General features: G+C 45.6%; 1 protein-coding gene across 25 annotated transcripts in view; it reads right to left on the bottom strand.

The window, feature by feature from the left end:
- The window catches only part of ZMYND8 (zinc finger MYND-type containing 8), a 103,234-nt gene that overhangs the window by 22,056 nt on the left and 58,346 nt on the right, over positions 1 to 22,832 (bottom strand). For 15 of the 25 annotated variants that reach the window (XM_073236496.1, XM_073236503.1, XM_073236491.1 and 12 more), the window contains 4 exons: positions 16,848 to 16,988; positions 8,882 to 9,034; positions 5,815 to 6,324; positions 23 to 388 (listed from right to left, as the gene is read on the bottom strand). In XM_073236496.1, the coding sequence (XP_073092597.1) occupies positions 23 to 388; positions 5,815 to 6,324; positions 8,882 to 9,034; positions 16,848 to 16,988 (1,170 nt within the window). The remainder of the gene's footprint in view (positions 1 to 22; positions 389 to 5,814; positions 6,325 to 8,881; positions 9,035 to 16,847; positions 16,989 to 22,832) is intronic. The other 10 variants (XM_073236508.1, XM_073236506.1, XM_073236509.1 and 7 more) reach the window with 3 other exon arrangements.

The following is a 22,832-nucleotide window of genomic DNA, read 5'->3' as shown; positions in this document are numbered from 1 at the left end:
AGCAGAGGGGGAGGCTCGGTACCTTTCACAGCCTGTCTGGTCTGATATCTTGTCCCCTGGGAAGACAGCGGCTGCTGCTGGTTTTGCTGCTGCTGATGCTGGCGCTGCATCTTCTGCATGTGCCACTTTTGGGAGGACGTTTGAAACTTACTTGCTGAGTTCCACACGACCCGCTGCACGGCCGGGGCAGTCTCCTTCGGTAAAAGTGGCCTCTGCTTTTTCACCGGGCTTCCCGTGGCGGCGGCGGCTGGGGCCGTGACCGTGGACGTGGTGCTGGTGGCGGCCGTGACACCAGCCGTGGGAGTTTGGGAGGAAGAACGGGTGAGGACCGGCGTTTCGGTGGGAGACTGGCTGCCCGCCGTAGTGGCTGGTGGAGCTTTACCTACAACTAAAGCCAATGCATGAAAAAAAAATAAACAGAAAGAGGCTCGGACTGGGGGTTGCCTGCAGGGTCTCTAAGCCAGCAAGTTCTGGTTGCTGGGAACTCCAAATAAATTCAACTGGGTATCAACAACCAAAAAACAAATAACCTGATTAAAAAATGGGCGGAGGATATGAAGAGACAATTCTCCGAAGAAGAAATTCAGATGGTCAACAGACACATGAAAAGATGCTCCACATCACTAATTATCAGGGAAATGCAAATTAAAACCACAATGAGATATCACCTCACACCAGTAAGGATGGCCAGGATCAAAAAGATTAAGAACAACAAATGCTGGCGAGGATGTGGAGAAAGGGGAACCCTCCTACACTGCTGGTGGGAATGTAAGCTAGTTCAACCATTGTGGAAAGCAATATGGAGGTTTCTCAAAAAACTAAAAACAGAAATACCATTTGATCCAGGAATTTACCCAAATACAAGTTCTCAGATTCAAAGACACATGCACCCCTATGTTTATCGCAGCACTATTTAAATAGCCAAGATATGGAGGCAACCTAAGTGTCCATCAGTAGATGAATGGGTAAAGAAGATGTGGTACATATATACAATGGGAATACTATTCAGCCATAAGAAAAAAACAACTCCTACCACTTGCAACAACATGGGTGGAGCTGGAGTATATTATGCTCTGTGAAATAAGCCAGGTGGAGAAAGACAAGTGCCAAATGATTCCCCTCATTTGTGGTGTATAACAATGAAGCAAAACTGAAGGAACAAAATAGCAGCAGACTCACAGACTCCAAGAAGGAACTAGTGGTTACCAAAGGGGAAGGGTATGGGAGGGTGGGTGGGGAGGGAGGGAGAAGGGGATTGAGGAGTATTATGTTTAGTATACATGGTGTGAGGGGTCACGGGGAAGACAGTATAGCACAGAGAAGGCAAATAGTGACTCTGTGGCATCTTACTACACTGATGGACAGTGAACTGCATTGGGGTATGGGTGGGGACTTGATAATATGGATAAATGTAGTAACCACATTGCTTTTTCATGTGAAACCTTCATAAGAGTATATATCGATAATCTTAATTAAAAAAAATCATCTGGGCAAGTACGCATCAGGGGAGGAGCCCACACTCGCCTTACACACTCAGGCCACGTCTGCAGCACCTACCTCCTGGTATCGGCATCCCTGAGCAAGCACCCTCTTGCCTCTGAGACCAGTACCAAGGCCTCAGGGGGGAATGAGGCCGCCGCCCCCGACCCCTGCCCTCAAGCTGCCCACCAACTACTGGATGAACATGATCACTGCAGGCATCTTGGTTTACCGTTACAACTGGGTAATAAACACTTTGAGGAAGGCTCAGTCAAAATCAATCCAGAGATTAAGAGAAACCCTTTGTCAAGGGAACCTAGAAAGCATGCACTCCAAACAACTAGATGGCTTCCTAAGGGCCAAAGCATCAGGTAACATTAAGTGACCCACAAAGAAAAGAGTCCCTTTAATCTCTTCTGATTCCCTGCAAGACAGAGTCTCAGCGTGATGCCGATAACCTGGACACCTAACACTAAAGGGAATTCCGACCCAAGGCAGTACGTTCCCGACACAATGCTATTTATCTAGCATTTAGGGGCTTTGCTTTTGTTCTGACTGTATTTAGTCCTGCCACCACCTTTTATGTACAGTAGGCAATCTGGTTTACCTATTGTGTGGTGGTCAAATTTAAGTCTAAAATAAATGAGTTTTGTTTTTTTCAAGAGTGAGTTGCTTTAAATAAAAATATTCAGTGAACCATTAAACAAGCAAGACTTGGGAACGGCAAAAATAATGAATGTGAATGACACCAGTTTGGTAAAAGCTGCCTTAGGGAGAATATCTTGTGGGAGGACCCTGGCTACTGGGGTGAGGGGTGGGATTTCAACAGGCAGAAGTGGGAATGTGGAGGGCAACAGCATCAGCCAAGACCCATCTAAGAAAGGCAGCGTTCGGGTAAGTGAGGGTAGGCAGTACGGAGGAGGGGCCCGAAGGCAGATGAGTCAGAAGCAGCAGCGTGGAGGGGTTGACCGCGTGACTGCTCGCTTGTAAGAGGCGGGTGGGTTTTACTGCAGAGGTCCCAGCCACCAGGGAGGTGAGCTTGCCCCAGAGAGGATCACACACGAAACACGGGTGCAGGTCAGCACCCCAATCTTAGGCGACATGCCTTGATGTCTAGCTCCTTTTAATAAGAATTGCGCCTATCTTTTCAGGTTTATATAAGCCAGAAGGACATGCGAGCTTGATTGTTCCAGTGAGGATTTTTCAGTAAGCTGTGGGTTTTGGGAAGTCAAGGCAAGTGAGAGCAAAAGACAGGCCGACTTCTGCCGCAGGGGCTTTCCTGATGCTTATCACATCTGGCTGGCCTCCTGCTCTGCTGGAAAGGAGAATTCAGCCAAGTTCATGGGCAAGAGCACGGGGTGCGGCTGGAAGGAGGGCTCTTCCTGCAGTGAAGAGCCCTGATACTTCCCTGGGATGACCTGCCAGACACTGGATAGCGCCCACCCATCCCAGTGCAGAGGCAGCCTTAAACCCAGCTGCCACCCTGGCAGGGTTTCCAACCTGCAGAAGCACCATGGATGCCTCCCTTTTCTGTCATGGGACCAAAAGTACAGCATTATTTTCAGTGAGCTGGCCCAGCCACCCCCCCACACACACACCCCGCACCCCCCACCCCTGCAAAGGGCAACCACACCAAGGTCATTTTCACTCGCCTAATTTGCAAAACCAAACAGCTGGTTTGCGGAGGGGTTACTGCTGCACAGTAGTCAGGGCTGGCCCTCTTTTCCAAATAAAACACCGGAGGGTGCATCTGAAACAATTCTAGGTTCAAAGCACTCCTTGGGGTTATCATTTAGACACGAAAATATCTTGATTTCTAGGGAATTATGATGGTTTATGGAGGGAAAAAAGGCTCTAAGAAATTCCATTTGTCCTAGAAATTCAGGAGTGTATCATCAATCACCTACAGCCAAAAAGAAAGGGTGAATGCCTTAAAGGCCAACAATCCAGAAAGTACCCCATCTAATAACCCTTCTTATTCCAAAGTTTGCTCACTGTCTAGAAACCTAAAGGGAGGACTTTAGAGGAGGACAGAAGTTATTCATGCTACAGGGCAGGCATAGCAAAGGTCTCTAAGCACACTCCCTTCGCTCCTGGTCTGAGATCACTAAGCTGCTCTGCTGAGGAGCAGGACATATTCATAATCTACACGTAAGCTACATTCCGAGCTGCAAAAGGTAAGTTGGAGGTCACAACAGCAACACTCCAAAATGCCCTTTACTTAGTAAACCCCTAAGTGAAAGCACATCATTGGAAAGATGCTCTACTGCCTCTGATACAAAGCCCATTCCTCAAGACCAATCCTCCATCAGGGGGTTCTGGATTTAAGGAGAGTCAGTCTTGCCCAATCCCTGGGATGCTGCTCTAACTGAAGTATATTTTAGAATCATCTGCAGCTTAATTGCCCACCGTACACTTACGATCTCCTGGAGAAATTTCCTTCAGACATCAGTGTGAGGAACAGTTCTGTCTCATTTAATCTATCAACTGGAATGCTTTTATTTTTTGGAAAATATGAGACCTTTTAAGAGGCTGTTTTCCTTTTGCTTTGACTGCTAGGAAGCCCAAAGCCAAAATGGAAACCCAACTTCACTAACTCTGAAGACTGGAACAGTATGTATTTCCTGAGATATCTCACTATTCTACCTTCATCTTTTACCCTGATTTACTTGCATTTTATGGTTATATATTGTGAACGTGTCACAAATCCTTTCTGGAAGAGCAAGGGACCTAAAACCAATCAATCAAAAGATCCGCTCCAGAAAAAACGAGCCATGTATCATTCACAGGAGCACTACCATCTACACCCAATGTTCCCTTAAACCTCATGGAATAAACACTATTACTCCTATAGTTTTCTGCAACATCAGACGCAATCCCTCATACTCCAATCCACAACATAATCAGGTTTCTCGGAGATCACCATAAATCTAAGCGATGATTCAGGGATGGTACGGTTCTATCCTTCCTATACACTCAATTGCTTCTCTTCTCCATTGCACCTTTCAGATACATTCCATCCTCTTTTGAAGAATCGTAGGAATTCTCTCTCCCTAACAAATGAGACTCCAGGGCATCCCAGGTTGACACAACACAGAGGGACATTCCCAAGGCCCATCACTAACTTGATTTAAGCAGCCAGACTAAAAAAAAATCCCCAGGAGCACATAGGATCGCACTTTACTTTTAAAGGTTTGGTTGAGAAATTGGCTCCTATCAAAAGTTAGGCACAGTCAAAAGTTAAACCTGGGCATCCCTAAGTTGCTCACCAAGTACATAAGGTTTTATGGCTGCAACCTCTAATCTGTCCTTAGGCAATGTTTCTCCTGAGCCCCTCAGTTCATTATCTCTCCTGGGCATGTGAAAATCCTCTTATACCCACTTGCCAAACCAACTGAAAAATGTGCTGACCGCTTTGACAATGGGAAGGACACCCTTCCTATCGTTCACACACGTTCCTTCCGGCGGGCCTGCCAACATGCCTGGGCTGACAGGCTGGAGGGCAGCCACTGCTAGTTCCAGCCGACAGAAGCGACAGAGGCACCGCTGAGGTCAGGCGGCAGCTCTCTACACCAGGGGAGATGTCTGCCTCCCAGGGGGACCTCTGGCAATGTCAAGACATTTTTGATTGCCACAACCAGGCAGATGCTACTAGCACCCAGTGGGCAGAGGTCAGGGATGCTGCTGAACCACCTCTAATGCACAGGGCAAAGAAGTATATCCAGCACAAAATGTTGGTAGTGCCAGGGCTGAGAAACCCTGGACTCAGGTCCATGAAATGCAAATACACGGAATGCCAGTTCGGGTACCCACCTGATCAGTACCTTCGATTTCCAGTGCCCCAGGAAGCACTCAGCATTCTGGTATCACCTGACCCAAGGGCTCTCGTGCTCTAGTGATAAAATTACACTTTGAGATGCCTGGAGAGCACGAAGGGAGGAAGGGGGTGCTGAATTCATCAACATCTTTGAACTAAACACTTCTTGACAATTTCAGCCTTGTCGCATGTCTAAATGTTGACAAACACATTAGAAAAATGAGTGACATATTGGGAAGGAAGTTGCTCAGGCACTGACCGCTAGAAACACCTACTATTTTCTATGAGACTTCTTTTTCTGTGCTCAAAATCAACCACACTGGCTACTAAGCAGGTGAAAAGGCAGGTAAGCCCAGGTCCTAGTCCTGTTCAGTAAGTAGAAAGGTGACTGTGACGTAACGGAAGCTTTGCTAGGCCTCCCTTCGTGATGTCAGAGGGTCACAGAATTTTGGATGACACCAGTGCAAGGAGGCATTCAAAACTAAATCAAGAAACTGGAAGCTGGTACAGTCACTTACCATCCTGCTTGGGAGATGGCTCTTTGGGCTCCTTCTTATTTTTTCGACCCTCCCGCCCAGAATGGTCTTCTCCTAAATCTATGACAAGTTCGCTCTCTGAATCGGAGTCCAGGCCCAAATGTACTGTTGGGGAATCCATCTCATCTTTTCCCTTCAGTTTATCCTTTGTGGGATGAGGTGAGGGTTTTGCTTTTTCCGCAAAGTCCTTCTCAGGCTGGGGACTTGCCTTTTCTTTGACTGAGCCTGGATCCGCTTTCTCACCGGTTGGAGATGTGCTTTTCAGCTCCTCTTTAGTCTCCACTGGGTTTGCCAGTTTGGGCTTTTTTTTGACAGCAGATGGCTCTTTGTCCATCCGACCACCCTCTTTGTCTTCCGCATCCTCTGGCTCATTCTTGGACTTCTGCTCGTCATCACTGATATACTCGCTATCGCTACTGTCTGACTTCTCGGAATCCTCCGAATCGCTGTGCTCTACGGCCGTATAAACATCTTCTGAGATTTCATTTATGCCTAAATTCAAAAAGAAAACCCAGCATGTGGTGCAGTCACAAAATAAAAAGCAGGACCCAAACCACAAACATTTCCAAACCAAATGCTGGAGTAAAAAAACATTTCAAATCGCATCACGGTGGCCTGGTGGGGTGAGCCATGAACTAAGGTTGCAACTGACTACAGCAGAGAAATGGGACTTGTGTTTGGAGAGGGTTTCAGTTACTAACAAAGACAACCTGGGGCCCAGCAACATAAATTTAGAATTTATCTGGAGCTAAGTTCTTTGCAACACTGACAACTAATTGGGATACAGAGAATGGGAGAGGGACAGGAGAGAACACCAGAGATGGGCTGTTAAAATGGATCCATTTTACAGATTGCAAAATAGAGGCCCAGAGAATGACCCAAAGGAAACCAGACGGAGGCAAAGCCAGAACCCTGGGCTCCTGACTCACTCACCACTGGCACCCTTCCCACAAACTCCCAAAGCATGAAAGGCCATTACCATTTGTGTCCAGGGCTCAAAGCAATAATCCAAACTCTTAAAGCAGGAGTTGCAAATTCACAAACCACAAGCCATATCTGGCCAGCAGACATGTTTTATTTAGGAAGCCGTGGTTTGGCCCACAGGGCGTTTCATCATTCGCTTTTTGTTTTTTAACTTAGAAGCTGCTGCCCAATTCACAAGTCAGGAGATTTCACACAGAAATTAAGATGGCAGCCCTGATCTGCCCACTCTGGTCACAGGCCCACAAGGCAGAAGCCACCAGGCCCCTTCGGCAAGGAGGCCCCACCTCCAGTGAGCCAAGCGTTTCACCCCACTCCTGCTTTCTGCACTGATGCAGAGTCATCTGCCACTGCATCTGCAATGCTCTTCCACGTACAATGGAGTCAAGAGGAAAGGGGCACGTTTCCACGTTGCTGTCAAAAAGGGAAGAGAACAGCAGATGTTTTGCACACAAACAAAAATGGGCAGAAGCTTATTTCTAACAATAGGTCCATTTAGCTCATTTACGATTCCTGCTCCCAGTAATGAGCACCATCGGCTGTAAGTGAATAACAGTGCACCCTAAAATTCTGAAATAAGGAAAACCCGATCTGGACCATCTTTATTCTAGAGAAATGGCCACCATGAGTGTGAGGTCACTGCCCTGACCCAGACATACTGAAGGCACACTCACAAAAAAGATTAAGAGCCATGAAGAACCCAAGCACTGGATACCAGCAGAATCATTAGTGAATTATATCCACCTCCACCAGGGCTCAATCAGAAACAGAGGTCAAAATACAAAAACCCAGATCTGGTATAATGTCTGGGTCCTAGGGCTTGTGCTACTCGTCAGACTCAAGATGGACAAGTAGGACCACACATGTGTTAGGAAAAGCCTGGGTAGTAGAGCCCAGAGAAATCTAATTCAAATCTTGCTCCTCTGTTTTTATTAGCTGTGTGACCCCAAAGGAGTGTTCTACCTCTCTGAGCCTCAGTTTCTTCATCTGCAAAATGGGACTGATCATAGCATCAACCTCTCAGGACAATCTGCACAGTGTTTAGCACAGCGCAAGGTGCCCAGCAAGTACCTGGTAAATGGAAATAACTAAAATTCTCATTAACAATAATACTGAACCAAGGAGTTAGGCTAGCTGTGTAGAGGGACCCAAGGGGGATATTTAAATGGCCTGAACAATTTCACCCATGCCACTCAATGTCCTAACCAAACAGGAAACCCAGTAAGGAATACATTCTGGATGACTCCCAACTAAGCTCCTTTCTCACCCACTGAGAATGTAACCCTATGTCACCTGAGACTCAGCCATCTCCTACTCTTTGGTAAATCCTCTCCTGGCTTTGTTTACTTATTCCACAAATATTCCAGAGCATCTATTACATGCAAAAGACCATGTACCTTGGTGAAGGCAAATGCTTATAAAGCAACCTCCCTGCCCTCAAGGAACTCTCAGTCTAGAGGGCTACTACCCCCACACAAAGGGACCACTGAGGCTTCTGAGCATTTAAGTGCCACAGGAAGGCAGGCAGAAGGGGAGGGCAGTCAGAGGAGACTTCCTGGAGGAGGTAACACTCATCTCAGCCTTAGGGGCAGGGTTCAAGTAGGCAGTGTGCAGGCAGGCAGCATGGGGAAGAGGAAGGGAGGCAGCAGGTACAGAAACAGGATGGGTTTGCCAGGTGGGGAGCAGCCCAGGCTGGCGGGAAAGAGTCTGTGTCGCACACTTGTGGGACACACTTGATCCTCATGTGGAAACACTGCCAGGTACTTGGAGGGAGCACAGAGGCAAATTCTGGAGGGTCTCTTTCAAACCTCCTACAACCTGCACCTCACGTCTGCAGGCTGCCCCAGCCAACAAATAAACCCTGAGACATTCAAAGAGCCCCTCTGGACAATGAACTAAGAATCTGAAATACTTTGCCCTGAGTGGAATTATATTTTAATTGAACAACACAATTCAAGGTTAAAGCAGCTGCTAAAAGCAACCAGGGTCCAACTCCGATTTCATCCAGCTGGTCTTCCTGTACCTAATGATGCCGATGACGATGGTGCCAACAAACCAAAAGACATACCTAATTGTGCTTTGCAACTCTCTATCGTCTTGTCGAGATTGAGCTGGAACCTGCTGCGGATCTGCCGCTTGGGAGAGATGAGAGGAACGGGGGCAGACTGCTGCTGGACCGACTCGCTCAGCTCCTTCAGGTCCATCTCGGCCTTGCTCCGGTCTGGAAGACATCATACCCTCGTAAGACGAGGAGCTGGAGGGATGCACCAACAATGCTCATCACTTAGATTCCTTCTCAAAAATACACATTTGAGAACACGGGGCAGAAAAAAAACCTGAAAACGTTTCCGTTGTCTGTCCCAACAATGTCATCTGCTCCACACAACAGTCTGACTTGGAGATAATAGCCTGAGAAAACATTTGGCAGATTTTACTCAGTCTACTGACAGCCTGGGCTGCTGTCAATATTTTAAATGCACAGTCCCAGCCAGATGATTGTCTGTGGAACTCAGTATCATTAGGGGATCTCAAAAGCCAAAGGTTATAGTAATATGCTCAATCTCAATCTCAGCAGATAAAGGGATGCCAAGGCTGCCCAGAGAATGCTTTTAACATCAAGCCCACATCAGAGAGGGCTTGTAACCAAGACAGAGGCTGAGCCCCTCAGAGACCACACCGAGCACACAGCTCCTCATTTACCATGGAGGCTGCATTTTTCATTCTTCACTCACCTAGTCTGGAGCTGAAATGAGAAAAGGAGGAAAAATACAAGACAGGCAGACCCTCATGCCAGTCTGCTATACCTCCCTTTGCTTCACAGCTTCTATCCAAAGAAAGGTGAGTGGATTAGCCCTGAACATTAAAACCTGCATCTTCCTGCTCAGATACAAGTCCAAAACCCTCACCTGAATCCCGGGCAAAGGCCTCTGACAAATGACCCACCAGGGGTCCTGCCCCCAGCTTCTGCCACAGGCTCTTTATACAACCAACTGGACCAGATTCCAAGGGTCTGCTAGCTTACATTTCTGCAATTCCTTTCCCACCTCCTCCAGTGCCCCCAAAACCTAAGAATGGGACAAAATGAAGGCAGCTTCAAAGGCCCTGGTAACAATGAGAGACTTTGCAGGCACGGAGCACATCTTTCACCCCACCTGCCACCCTCTGGTACCTGCTCCGCTGACCTCAAGTGGAAACTATGGGGTGTCTTCTTTACCCTGGCCAACCCCAGAAAACCAGTCAGAAAGCATGTGGCATCTATCAAAGACAAAGATGAAGCCACCTTGAGCCTGTTCCTAACAGCCGTGAGCTCACTCCCTGCCATCCCAGGCCCCCACGCCAAAAGCCACCTCCATCCACCAGGCTGTTAGAGGCCCCGGATACAGACCAGGAGCAGGACTGCGAAAGCTATTCCAAGCCAACTTCACTATCTTCCCTCGTTTTTGTTTTGCTCTCCGACACGAGCCACACACCTTCTCCTTTACCCAGGAGGGGACATTGTCTTACACTGCGCACCTAGAGATTCATTCCTTTAAAGTGACCAGAGGTGGCCTCCCAAAAAGTCACACCCAATGCAGTCATAGGTGACCATTGCCAACAAATTACTCCAATTTGATTTTATCACCGTAACAAGGTCCCCACCAAGGTAAGATTAGGAAGGGCCTTTGACCAAACACACACTTGGGGCAGCCGCCAGGGGAGATTCCAGAAATGAGTACTCAAAGCAAACACAGACACCATCTTATACAAGAAGAGCCTCTAAAAACATATCCACGTGTGAGCATGTGCATGCACATGCATGCGTCTGTGCCTGTGGTGTGCGCATGCATGTGCCGATTCGGGGCTCCCCAGGGAGCCTATCAGAGCCAGGTTACCAGGTGCCCACCAAGAGGCTGGTACAAATGCACAGCCCCTTCAGAGGGGGAAGAATGTTTGCTCAAATTTACTGGAGAAGCACTTTCCAAAAAAGTGAAACAGTGATAAAACCAAAAAGAAAAGGAGGAGGAGGACCAAGGCCACAGAGAAAAAAAGAAAGTTCTGATTTAAGAGCAGTACAAGTAGCATTTAGGGACTTCAACAGCTGAGCTTTATTTGAGTGTGGCAGCAAAAGGGGAAGAATATGAAGCCTGTCTCCTAATTTCCACTTTCAAAACTGAAGCAGCATACTGGATGGATTTCCAGAGGGAAAAGAAGTATCTCACAAAAATACTCCCCAGTATGTGGGGCAGGAGGGGGAATGTTACCCAGTGATGTGCTCATACTACCCTCAATAACATTCCCGTATGTTAATAGATTCCACACCGCAGTTACGGAAAAACACCCTCTACTCTACACCAGGAATCAACGAACTTTCTCTATAAAGGGCCAAGAACAAATTGGGCTCTTCGGGCCCTGTAGGCACTGCTGCAAAAACAGCTGTAAACATTGTGTAAATAAATGGGGGTGGGTGGGTGCCAATAAAACTTTATTTACAAAAATGGGGAGGGACACCCCAGTGACTGCTAACCTTAGCTACATACTGATACAGCCTATAGAGCTTTAAAACAATCCTACTGCCTTAGCCCCACCCCCAGAGATTCTGAACTAACTGACAAGGGGAAGGCCTGGACACTAGCTTTTTACAAGGTCCCCAGGTGATATGATTGGCAGCTCAGGTTGAGAACCCCTGTATTAGATCAATCTTCTGTGTGGGTAAGGACAGCCCCTCATGGTTTGCCTTAACCCTTGTATATCTGTGTTAATAGTATCACTCCTGTATACTTAGGGTTCACAAAGGACATCTGAACTTCACCAGAATAATCTTCACCAGAAAAACCATGTGTGCGTGCATGTATACCTGTGTGTGCCTACAGCAAATTCAATCTCTTAACTTTGGCCTAAAAAGACTGAACTCAGGATTATTCATCATCGAGTGGAAGGAAAAGAAGGTAAAGCACCTCATTTTAAAAACTAAGGTTTGTCTGGCCAATAACCTACCACAATGTTTATTCTAACAAGAAACCACCAAAAGCCAGGGGCTGGGATCAGGTCCCTCTGGAAGCGGACCTTCAGGAGTTCAGCCAAATGTAATTATCTTTCTGGAACTTTCAGTTGTGTTTGACTTTCCTCTTCTCTGCAGAGAGAAAAAAGGAGCTTCTCTTTCTCATTTATTAGCTCACAGCTTATCACCACCCCTGCCCTTCTATATCAAGAATATCTTCAGAATCTACCCTTGCTGCCAACATTTTGAACTTTTCAGGTGATAGGAAGACAGCTTAGGCTATAAATGGAAACCAGGGATAAAAAAATATACCCAAGCTTAGAGGAAGAGGCACAGACCTACATTTCTGGAGGGAGCATAAATCAGAACCACCCCTTTAGAGGGCAGTTGGGCAGTATCTCTCAAAACGTCAATCACACATGGCCTCTGACCCAAGATTCCACTTCTAGGAATTTATCCTATGGATATACTCCCACGTGAGCAGAAGGGTCTTCAACTGCAGCTGTTTTTAACAGCAAAAGTAGAAAACAATCTACACTCAATAAATAAGGTGCCTGGATAAGTAAGTTCTTGAAATGGAATAAAATACAACTGCTAAAATAAAAGTGTAGCAGATCTTTATGGCTGATAGGGAGAGCCAATACAAAAGAAGGTGGCATTCAATAAAGTGTGGTAGCCTTGATATGGGGAAGGAAAGAAGGAAATGGATGAATATGTGTGGTCTTGGGGTTTTTCAACACTGGCCTACTGACATTTGGGGCTGGGTAAGTCTTTGTTAGGGGATGGGGGGCTAGTCCATGCACCACGGAATTTAGCAGCATCCCTGACCTCCACCCACTAGATGACAGGGGCACCCACATCCCTGCTGTGCCAATAAAAATGTCTCCAGATATGGCCAAATGCCCCTGGGGGATGAAATCACCCGGGCCAAGAACCCCTGGTGTACCTGGAAGAGCTCTCCAAATACAAAAAGAGGCACATGGTCACCACCGGAGAGGAGGCGCAGGGACTGGGGATCAGAGGCTGGAGACAGGCTGGCTTCTCATTAAATGTCTTTGCACCTGTTTACTAAATTTCTCTTACCATGCGTCCTCACTACTTATAAAAACAAAAACGTTTTAGAGAAAAAATGTTAAGTACTTCTTTCTCAGTTAAAAAAAATATAGATCTTTGTTCAAAAGCTGCAGACTTCCAGGAGCCACAAAAAGGGGGTTCCTTCAAAGGAACAACGTTCAGACAAGAAACCCTGGCAGATGCTCTCTTATCAATCAAAGGTAAGCAGAGATCTTCCTCACCTCATACACTGTAAAAAAAAAAAATCAAGACATCAGGGAAACCCAGGGCCCCCAGGTCTGCATCCACGTTCTCAAAGAATGCCTCGCTTCCAAGCTACCACTTGATGTGGAGAAAGAAAGGAGGCTTCCCATCAGTGACTGCAGAGGGCTAAACAAGCAGAAATGCGCCAGGTCTGACAGCTTCCCATTGCTCCATCGGCATCTTCGACAGGCACGTTTTTGCACTAACAGGACTCTGAACCGCTGCGTTTGTTCAGCCTAAAGCAAACTGTGTGAGATAAGAGGGATTCCCAGAGAAAGCACACACGAGTCTGGAAGCAAAAGGCAACTGGGCCTTCCTCCTCTCTCCTAGTGTCACAAACTCATTTTTACTTATGACGTCTTTTCTCTATAGTCACAGAAGAGGATGTTGAACGCATTTAGAGAGACAAGGCCCAAGACAGCAAATGAGGGGCCCATGCTTCAGCTAACAGAGCAAGAAGGGTCGCTGCAGAAGCCTTCCCTTCTGCCATGCACCGAATTATAATATAAGATTGAGTGTCCAACTGATGACCCATGAGCTGGTTTCTGCATTTTTGGTTGTTAAGTGTGTGGCCCCAACAGTTTTTGTTTTTAATGCAACTGATTGGCAACTTTTAAAAACTAGTGGAGTTCACATGAAAAATCTGGGTTTCTCTTTTTCTGGAAAAATCAGTCTGACAATACGGTCTTCAACTGGTGGAGCTGCTTTCTTTAGGAAAGCACTTTTTCCTCCATGTGACAGCCCATTCCAGATCGTCACCTTACCCCCTGATCTCTGTAGCCAGGCCAACTTATCAACAGCGTGGGAGGCCTAGAGTGGGGGGCCTGCTAAAGTTACAGCAAGGCCCCGTCTGGTAGCATATCAGCTCATGTCTCTCCGGTAAGAGCCAGAGCCACTGGCACATAGGCCTGAGTCTAAAGGTCAACCTCCAACACCAACTGTGTGTGTGTGCAAGCCTGAGCAGGTGACTTTGCTTCTCTGCGCCTCCCATTTCCACTTCTTTGAAATGGAGCTATTACCTACTTTAAAGATTGTTGTATTTAATAATTTTAATGTCCAGAGGGTAAAATTCACATTTGGGGGAAGACAGTTCTGTGAGTTTGAACACCTACACAGATTCATGTAACCAGCACAAAGAGAATGCACAACTCCATCAGCCAAAGAATTCCTTCGCGATATGTCAAACTCTCCCCCATCCCCCGACAATCATTCATCTGTTTCCTACCTCTGTAATTTTGCCTTTTCGAGTTTGGGTTTTTTTTAAGTGAAATATTGTATTAGCTATGTCATCACTATCCCTAGCACTGCCTCATTTCTGTCTGCTTAGTTACGTGGGCACCAGGCATACTCAAGCCCTATAAAGCATTTGCCCCGTCACTGGGCAAGCACTTGAGAATTATTTGGCATTTCCCTCCACTCCCCGATTTTTCTACCAGGGAAGGAGCTATTCTTGCCATACATGACTGGCAGAGAGGAACCGGGCCATGAGAACACCCCCACATGGCGTTTCTTTTCAGGGTGTGGAGGTGGGAGGAGGGCGTGAAAAAGCAAGCCACTGTGTTGAGAACAATGAGTGTTCCCCAGGGTAGCCAACGGGTCCCTTTTTGTTTAAGTGAAGAATTCCCACCAGCCAACCTGGACAGAAGTCCCTACAGCTACGCACTGGCCATCCCACCACATCTGGCTGCACTACCAGGTGACCCGGGGTGAACAGGGTACTGGCCTCTTGGAGACACAGGGCTTCTCCAGCCCTGCTACCTTTCATCCTGCGACCGGAACACATGGAGCCTCCTCTCCAGGCCTCAGTATCTCCACCTGAAAGTGGCCCTGCAGGACAGGATGAACCCAGAGGGCACTGAACAGCAGAGGCTCTGAATCTCGGTCAAGCATCACTCTGCAGGTGGCGGCCCCTCCCTCTGAAGAACCTGCACATGCCAGGCTCTGGACAACACATTCCCTGAGCCTTCTCCTTGTCCACCTCTCCTTTTAGCCTCCTCTGCCTGGCCTCTCCATGCTCAAAGGTCCCAGGCCCCTTGCCCTTTCTCCATTCTATAGACCAGGGTCTCTCATCCCCAGCACTCACCTACCAGGGCCACATCATCCTCTGTTGAGAGAGGCTGTCCCTGCACTGAGATGGTCAGCAGCATCCGTGGCCTGTCCCCACTAAATGCAAGCAGCACTCCTGCTCCCCGCCCCACCCAACTGTGAGAACTACTATTCTAACCTAATCCTATGTAGAAATCAAGATTCCCAGAATTACACCTCCTGACCTGGCCTCAGGGCACCCTGACAGGTGCCTCCAACTGCCCTCTTAACCTCCCACCTAGGAGCGCAGCAGGTATTCTAAATTTACAGAATCAAAAACTGAACTCCTGGCCCCTCTTTCTCCTGGCACAGCCAAATCTCCCAGCACAGTTACTGGCCCACCCCAACAACTGTTGTGGGTGCCTCATCTCTGTGCTGTTCCCACTAGACTCCAGAAGCAACACCCCCTTCCCAAGCTGTGACAACCAAAACTGTCTCCAGACATTTGCAAAACATTCCCTGGGGTCAGGGAGGAACTGGCCCCCGTTAAGAATGGCCGTTATGGGCTGTTTTCAACACAGCATCCCGAGAGGTCTTCCAAAGCACGAAGTCATTTTCCATCCCCCCCTTAACCACTCCACCCAGGGTCCACAGGCCCCTGTGCTCTGTGACCTCATCTGCTAACCTTCTGCTCCTTACCCAGTGGGACACACCTGGGCCTCCATGCCATTCCTGTAACACACCAAGTTCACCCTTATCATCAGGACTAAACATTTTTGTTCCTTCTAGATTGTTCTTCCACTTGATACTGGCACAGCTGGTTTCTCCTGTCATGCAAACCTATGGTTAAGTATCGCCTCCTCAGAGCCCTCCCTAACCACTGCTTCCTGCCCACAGACCACACCCTGCCAATCTCTCTCCTTATCACATTAACACATTTTACCTTCTATGATGGCATCACCAGTCTCATTTATTTACCTTGATCATTATTTCTCCCTCTCTAAAAACAAGCTCTTTAAGAGCAGGGCCCTTGTTCACCACTCTTCACCCCATGCCTAAAGCAGCATATAGCATGTAATAGAAGCTCAATAAAAATCAGGGACCACAATGGAATGAACTGATAAAATAACTCAACAGTTGTATCTATAGTATTTCTGGTGCCAAATTTTGCTATAGACTTTGGTCTAAGGTAGTGCTTTTCAAACAGCCAACTGAAACCCAACAGGTCAGAAAAAAGCTACCGAGTCAGGGACAAAGACTGGCATTTTAAGTAAGAATTAGGAGAGAATTAAGGAAACAATACATCGGAATATACTGCACACAGGAAAGGTAAATACTGATTCCTAAAACCAATTTCTATCAATTGTATATCAACGATACTTCAAGGAAAAAAAAAACCTGATACATATCAAGTGTGTATGTATAAAACTTTATAAATAGATGTATATTTACATATACAAGAGGTAGGTTACTACAGTTAAGGGCAAGTAAGATCGTTAACACTGGCCTAAGATACTTCAAGATAAACAGCTTTGCATGTTAACAATTCCCAGAAAAATCCCTTATGTTCCTTATCTTCGGCCCACTGCACGTTGTAAATATTTTGCACAGAGAAAAGAGTTCAGAATTCAAGAACCACACAAAAAGAGAACATCGCAACTTGCAGAAATAGTCACAGGGGCCACAGCAAGAAACTTCAAACATTCCAACTGACCCAGGTTAAGATTGAGGATGCTCCCGGTGGTGGGCGTCTTGTCCGCCTTCGTGGGGGCTGGCGCTGGCGCCTGCGGAGAGAATGGTTTCGGGCTGCCGGATAGACTCCCTGCTTGTCCCATCTTTGTGGAAGTCGGTGAAGCTGAAAAAGTATGTTAACTGTTAAAAGGCAGATGTACAAATAAACAAAGCAAACTTCTATGTGTGGTGCAGGGGAGAGTAGAGAAATACTTGATTTCCACAAGGCCTCCAGAACCCCACAGATGGGACAGGGCGGGAAGAGCTGGCCATTTATTTCAAGCAAAGGGCTTGAACCCAATGTTAAACTGTTAAAAGGGACGAAGAAGGAAGGCCTCCCGATCATTCTGTTCAACACAAAGCTCTAAGACAAATCGGCTAAGCTGCCACTGAAATTGGTTTGGCCCATTCACGGGTGTAAATCTCAAAATAAATAGCGATTCAACTGGCCCCCACAACGGTCCAGATGCGAAGACCAGAGCCAGGCTTACAAATGGCATGTCATCCGTTTGTGGGAGACGCAGGAGCCGGCTCACACAGTTACTGCACCTGCCAGAGGCCAATGTGACCCCTTGGGAGCTCTCCGGCTTCCCGTTTCAAAGGTCTGTAATGCTGAATGGGGTCAAACTCAGCACCAGATGGAGGGAGGGAGTCGTTGGTAAAATATCTCCTTCCTAACTGGGCTTCAAACTTTTACAGGAGGATGGAGAGTAGCCACTATGCCCGAGTCTTTTAAAAATACCTTAAAACTACCTCCTCCCCTAGGCCTCATCCAATGGGGGGGGAGGGAACAAGGACGGAAACCAAACCATTTAACGAAGTCTTCAGATGGGCCAACTAGAGCCTCCCAGAGATCCTTCAGATCCTACCACTTTGCCTGAACTACAGCTCAGGATGTGGGGGCAAAAACTTTACTTTTTATTTTTCATCCTTCTATACTGCCTAAATATTGCTGGGTTTTTGTTCTGTTGTCGTTTTAACCATGTGGATATAGTACTTCCACCATTGAAAAAAAAAGGCCCATTTGAGGCATTTAGATCAAGGGCTGTTTTGCCCTTTTCAAAATACTTTCACTGTTGTTTTGTTGTGGGGAGGAAGGGAGAGGTCTTTAAAACAGGTGCGAAAATATATTTGTTAACAGGAAATGTAAATGAAGGGAGAGGAATTCGTTAATTGTATGATTCCAGTCAAGTTTAATGAACATACTCTTAGAAACTTCTCTCACAGTGCATGTGGCCACCTGGAGGAACGCATGAAATTATAGGCTGGCCACCGTGTGTTCAGCACTGGGGCTTAGCAAGTCGGCAAAGATGGATACATAGAGTTTACACTAAAAAAACAAATCAATGTATCCGTTTAAAACATTTGCATTTATATCACTTCATCTAACCAGGTTTCTTCCCCAAGAAATGTTTCCCAGACTGCAGTCATTCACATGCCTCCACCATCTTCATCTTCAGGTACCATTTCTCTACTCCTGAAAATTAGCACTATGTGGACTAGCACAGAAAGCTGTCAAAGAAACAATGCAAAGTTTAAAGGAGAGGAAATCTTATTCCGATCCCATTCTAACACAAAAAAATTAGGATGATGACTATCAATGTGATTACACACATTTAAAAAACCTGAAGGAACATGGGTGTCTCAATTGCTGTCACCTCCTAGGGTTGAATTCTGTGCAAACTTTGTCCACAATATTAAATCGGAAGGAATATTTTCTATTCATTGGAAAAATGACACAAAATGAAATGTAAATACTAAATAACTTCAAACATGAATGTTACACAATCAGAATTTTGTTGTCTGTGCTCAAATTCAAAAGCATGGTACAGCAAATCAGGGGTTCTCAACGGGGACTGGAGGGGTGACTATGCTTCCAGGAGACACGTGACAAAGCATGCAGACACCTTTGGCTGTCATAATTGTGGGCAAGAGTATGCTACCGGCAGCTAGCAAGGTAGAGACCAGGGATGCAGCTAAACGTCCCACGGTTCACAGGACAGCCCCCCACAACGGAGAATCACCAAGCGCAAAATGTCAATAGTGCCGAGATGGAGAAACCCTGTTTTAAATCATGCTAGACATTTTCAAAAGCAGAAAGGCATTTGGAAATGCTCATTTCAATTAAGCTTTGAAATGAATGCCGATCCTTTTATAAAGCCATATATCTTGCCCAAAGGAAGAACTAATTGCCTTTGAAGTCACAAATAATTTAATCAGATTTTATACTTCAATGTACCGCTCACAAGTAGGCTAAAACAGATCATTTATTATCTATATTTACAAAATCCAAGCCTGTGTTAAGTACCATTCTGACGGCAGGAAACATGAGTCCTAGAATTAAATTAGGAAAAATGCCCCTTCCCTCCCACACACCCTAGCACTCTGGGTGGGGTGGGAGTGGAGTTAATGATTCCTATTAAATTTCCTCTAATTATAAAACCTTGGAAACAACCTCTATGTTCAAAGGGCTGTGTCTTTCATAACTCCTGGAGGCATGCATAGATGACTCCTCAGCACAGCAGCAATGCACGGTCTCTGACAAGACAGAAATGCTGCTTTAAAAGGTTATTGACTAACATGGAAAGCATTTGAACACAAGTTAAAAAATAAATACTCTGAACAGTCCACAACAGACATTGCAAACAAGTGATCCACGAACCAAGTAGTTCACAGATGCATCTGATGCAGCATTCGGATATAATTTGAGCCAATACGTAAACACTGGGGCAGTTCACATTTTCAAAAACATTTGAGGCTTCTTTTGAATAATCAGAAGAAATCTGGCACCAGAGCCTACATTTCCTCTCAGCTAGACCCCGCAAAAGGAAAAGGCTCCCCCAGGGCCCTTCAGAAAAAGCGTGCCAGCTCAGCATTTTGACAGGTCCAAGGTATGACCTCCTAGTGGGTTAGAAGCAGCTTTTTTGTAAGAAATACAAGAGTGGAAATGCTATAACGCATCCTGTATTGGAAGAGTGGGCAGTTTTGGGAAGGAAGTGTTACATACTGAAGCACATGAGTATACATACTTGGTCATGAGAAGAATGTGTTTCCGATTTAGCTCACCCTGGTCCCTGCACCACTTCCCAGCCTTGCTCGTTTCCAGACCTGCCTGTTCCCTGGAAGTATCTGAGTTTTCAATTTACTAATGTGACTTATAAACCAACATAGAAAAAGTCCTGGAAACAGTATCTAAGGGCTGACTGTGAGAAACAGGAGGATCTGTGACTTCAGTTTTTATCAACAATTATTTCATGACAAATATATATTTGATTTCACAATACGTAAGGAATATATGAAAACGATTTTACTTCTCCCTATACAATAAGCCACAGTAGAGCGGTAAGGCCCAAAGGAGGTCAGAGTGTGGGAAAAGCCAGGACCTAGGACTCTTTCCCTAATACATATTAATGACTTAGATCAGGATCCCACAAGCAAATATTGGCAAAGGCATTGTTTCTGGCCAGGAGCTCTAGATAAAGGGGGAAGCAGAAAAATCACTGAGAACACAATCTACTCCGACCATTAAGATGACAGCAATCCAGGCCACCCCGAGTGAAAGGCTTCTGGCTGAGCAAAGTCATTCTTAGAAAGCTAAATCTAGGTCTAAGGATTAGAGGCGCATGATTCTGAGCTCCTCAATGCCCCCCACCCCCAAACAAAAGGAAAGCTTCTAAACTCTCGTAGAACTTTTATTTAATAACTTATTATGTTACAGGCTACAAAATTATTGCTGAAACTAATATGGCTTTTCTATCCTACGACAGTCTTTTTTTCACACAATTCTGTATAATCACAGTCTGATCTCAATTATACACTTGCTGTTTGTGGGAAATTTCAGTATTCCACTTTTTCTATTAAATGCTATTATCACTGCTAACAGCAGAGGGCACTAGGGTGCAGTGAAAAGAAAAAGGGTCTAGATTCAGGCTCTGGCGGTGAAAACGTCCATACACGCTCCACAGGGACCTCAACTTGCCTTCTGCAAAATGGGGAGACTTAACTCAGAGTTTCTTCTGACTCTCTTGGTCTATAGAGGCTGGCAAACTGACCCACGGGTCAAATCTAGTACACCACCTGTTTTTATATTGGCCTGAAAGCTCAGAAGGTATTATATTTACCATGTTTTAATGGTTGGGAAAAGAAAAAAAATCAAAGATTCATAGTTCATGAAATATACAATTATAATGAAATTGCCATTTCACTATCACAGGCACATACTGCCTATGGCTGTTTAGTAACGCCAGTGTTAAAAATTGCATAATTGTTAACAGAGAGCCAAAAAGCCTGAGATATTTACTATCTGGCTCTTGAAAGGGGGCAATTTGTAAAATTAAAGTAATATTGAATAGCATCTTCTCTTACTGTACTACTCATTAGCAAGGTAACTCATAATTAGCAAGATGACCCAAGCACATACCGGCAAGGGGATTATGCGTCTTGGGAAAGGGACTTTAAAGTCTACTGAAATGGGGGATCTACTAACTTACTGCTTAATTTTTTTAAAAGCAAATGATGAGGAGTGTTGCTAGGAATTCTAACGTCATTCAAATGTCATTTTGACCTCTGTCTGTCCCAGGGAAGAGAGCTGCTTAATTAAACACATTATACATGTTCTCACATTTCTATAAACTATGTTTCCTGAAATATGGTACCGGAAGGATTGCACCGTATTTGGTGCACAGGCAAACATGTTTTATTTTAAAATTATGTATTAATTTCATGTATATTAGGAAAAAATACAAGTAATTTACAAACACAAATTTATATAGAATTTTATTTAGCTTATGATGAAGCTAAGTTGCAGATTCAATGTTTAAGAATATAATAAAATAGGTGCTTCGAGAACACAGCAAAGATCATGGCGATCAAAGTTCAGTCAACAGTGATTCACAGGATCGCTGCTGGTTAAAACTTTATCTGAAGTGTGTTCTCTATGGGAACTAACAGGCTGTGATTATATGCTAGCTTTGTTAACTTGGCTTAAATGGACTCATACCATGGAATATAAATTCACTTTCAAGGAGTGGTCTGAAACTAAGGGGCAAAAGGGAAGTTCTCCCTGAAACCTGGTCAACACAAGTTACATGTGAACAGAGCTCTAAACTCTTTAACTGTACCTAAGCCCACTGGTTCTGGTAGAACTGGAGACAAACTGCATGCAGCCTTTATTCTGAAGAAATGAAAGCCCCTGGTACTTAACTCTCTCTACACCACCCATCGCCGTATTTGGAAGAGCTAGTAACAAACCAGAAACTAGAAACAGTAAGAGTCAAAATGGGTGGAATTCTTTTGAGTTCAAAATTGACCCAAGACCCCATCATTTTATCTTCTGGCAACGTCTGGGGTCTCCTGAAGAATTGGTACCTGCTCTTTAAAGAGTTCTTTTGTAAAGGAAGCGAAGGAGGAGGGAGAAGGAAGGAGAGGGGATGGAGGAAGGGGTCCATCTGAAAGGCTATTCAAGGTGAACGCTTTGAACAGAAGTCTAAAAGTGATGGTCCAACCTTTAGATGTGTTGTATTCATTCTGGAAAACATTCTAAGACATTCTGAGTTGACATTTAATAACTGGGAGATTTTACATAAAAACGTAGATTTCCCATTTCTCTGAAAGAATATTATGATCTGAAAACCATTGAGTCCACATTCCTGCATGACAACCATGGGCTGCAGCCCGTGGGCTGGGGCCCGTGCCCCGAGGTTTACCAGTCCCTGCCCCTCAACAGTCTCCCCAGCCCAGAGTCTGCCAACTGGCTGCCTCTGACTCATCACAGAAGCTTTATCACCAAGTGGGCGCTTCTCTGTGCCCACGTCTCTCAAAGGCAGAACAACGAAGAGCAAACAGGGACGGGCCATGTTTCAAGAAAAATGAGAGTAAACCCATTTTCCTGTGGAAGTAATAACCTTCTTAAGCATTTCAAATGCAAGCCAATTATGTTTGGGCAGAAAGAATTCAATTTAAGTCAGTA

This window comes from Manis javanica, chromosome 5, assembly GCF_040802235.1.
Source record: "Manis javanica isolate MJ-LG chromosome 5, MJ_LKY, whole genome shotgun sequence".
Classification (NCBI taxonomy): domain Eukaryota; kingdom Metazoa; phylum Chordata; class Mammalia; order Pholidota; family Manidae; genus Manis; species Manis javanica.
The sequence above is the reverse complement of the archived record's forward strand: the minus strand, read 5'-3'. Positions and strand labels throughout refer to the sequence as shown.